The sequence below is a fragment of the Piliocolobus tephrosceles genome, chromosome 3 (genome assembly GCF_002776525.5).
Source record: "Piliocolobus tephrosceles isolate RC106 chromosome 3, ASM277652v3, whole genome shotgun sequence".
NCBI classification, from domain to species: domain Eukaryota; kingdom Metazoa; phylum Chordata; class Mammalia; order Primates; family Cercopithecidae; genus Piliocolobus; species Piliocolobus tephrosceles.
This window is the reverse complement of record NC_045436.1, coordinates 160,004,269-160,005,989: the sequence shown is the minus strand read 5'-3', so window position 1 is coordinate 160,005,989 and position 1,721 is coordinate 160,004,269. Positions and strand designations below refer to the sequence as shown.

The window sequence follows — 1,721 nt, the reverse complement described above, 5'->3', positions numbered from 1 at the left end:
TCACCTACTCTGCCAAATGCCTAACTAAGATGACGAGTTTTGCCAGAGTATCTATGGACCCGCTCTTTGTAGGCTCAGAGGAGGAAGAGACTCCAAACCAAATGAAGCTTCGAATGAAACACTTGCCCTGCCGACCGCTGGCACAGAACCCCAGAAATCATTAGCAGGAGTGCCCAGGTAGCTGAGATTGCTGGAGAATAAGGAGCAAAAAGGGAATCCTTCAAAAAGCTCAAATCTTTAGCACAAAAAAACTTTGCAGATCGAAACACAGGCAGTTTGAAAGGGCTATGTTATTTCTTCTGCACATGAAATGCAAAACTGCCCCCGAAATATAACCAAACAGTATTTTCTCTGAAAAAGAATCTAAATAATTTTCTGCAGTAGTAAATACAATAAAAAAGTAAAACTGCTCATTTTGCACATTTGGTAAACTTTGAATTCCAACTGTTGCTCAAAAGCAAAGGCATAATGTCTTGGGTGATATTGTGTAACTGGTTATTTTAAAGTCAGTTTAATGAAACTGTTAATTTCACCCATCTGGCTTAGCATATGCATTTTTTCCTAGTCAATCTGTAACTAAAAACAGGCCTTGTTTATGGAGATTAATGGTTTAATGAAGAAACAAGCAAACAAAATAGAAAAAGCTGTTTTCCCATTTTCTTTCTTTCAGCACCCAAAGCTAAGAAACAAAAGCCACCACCACCATTAATTACCCCTTACGATTTTCCATGTAGCCCAGAATCGCTTATTTTGCTTTTTTTCCCTTTTTCACAGTAATACCATAAGGTCACCGTTTGTATGCGCATCTTTAGAAAAGACAGAAAGCAGAATATGAGAAGGTAGCCACTTGCTGAAGTCCCCGGAGCTGGGACCAGTGTCTGTTTGAGAATTCAGGAGGATAAAGGCACCTCATTCCTTGGGAGAGGAATGGAGACATCAATAGGAAAGTCATTTTTAGTTTCAAGCTTCTGAAAGGTGTAATGCATCCAAAGTAGAAGTTTGAAAGGGGAAAAAAAGGAAAGGAGAAAATGTCACTTAACTATTAAAAGGAATGATTACACCAAGTTGACTGGTTTGTAAAAACACAGGGCATTCCTCGTTTGCACTGTGACCTGGAGATCCTTATTGGGCTCACGGACTATTTTATTTTTCTCTTTCAAAAAAAGCCTATTTGGGCCGGGCGCGGTGGCTCACGCCTCTAATCCCAGCATTTTGGGAAGCTGAGGCGGGCGGATCACGAGGTCAGGAAATCCAGACCATCCTGGCTAACACGGTGAAATCCCCGTCTCTATTAAAAATACAAAAAAAATTTAGCAGCGTGTAGTGGCAAGTGCCTGTAGTCCCAGCTACTCGGGAGGCTGAGGCAGGAGAATGGTGTGAACCTGGGAGGTGGAGCTTGCAGTGAGCCAAGATCGTGCCACTGCACTCCAGCCTAGGTGACAGAGTGAGACTCTGTCTCAAAAAAAAAAAAAAAAAAGCCTATCTGTATCTTTCTATATACTGTGTAAATTTTCTTTTCTTTCGTCTTTTTTATTTTATTTTATTGAGACAGAATCTTGCTCTGTCGCCCAGACTGGAGTGCACTGGCATGATCTTGGCTCACTGCAACTTCCACCTCCCGGGTTCAAGCAATTCTCCTGCCTCAGCTTCCAAAGTAGCTGGAATTACAGGGATGCACACTACACCTGGCTAATTTTTTTTTTTTTTTTTTTTTTTTTTTG

The 1,721-nt window shown here is 41.1% G+C and overlaps 1 protein-coding gene across 1 annotated transcript in view; it reads right to left on the bottom strand.

Annotated features, from left to right (window-relative positions):
• The window catches only part of SEL1L3 (SEL1L family member 3), a 113,146-nt gene that overhangs the window by 56,518 nt on the left and 54,907 nt on the right, over positions 1–1,721 (bottom strand). The window contains exon 13 of the mRNA XM_026456093.1: positions 721–806. Within this exon, the coding sequence (XP_026311878.1) occupies positions 721–806 (86 nt within the window). The remainder of the gene's footprint in view (positions 1–720; positions 807–1,721) is intronic.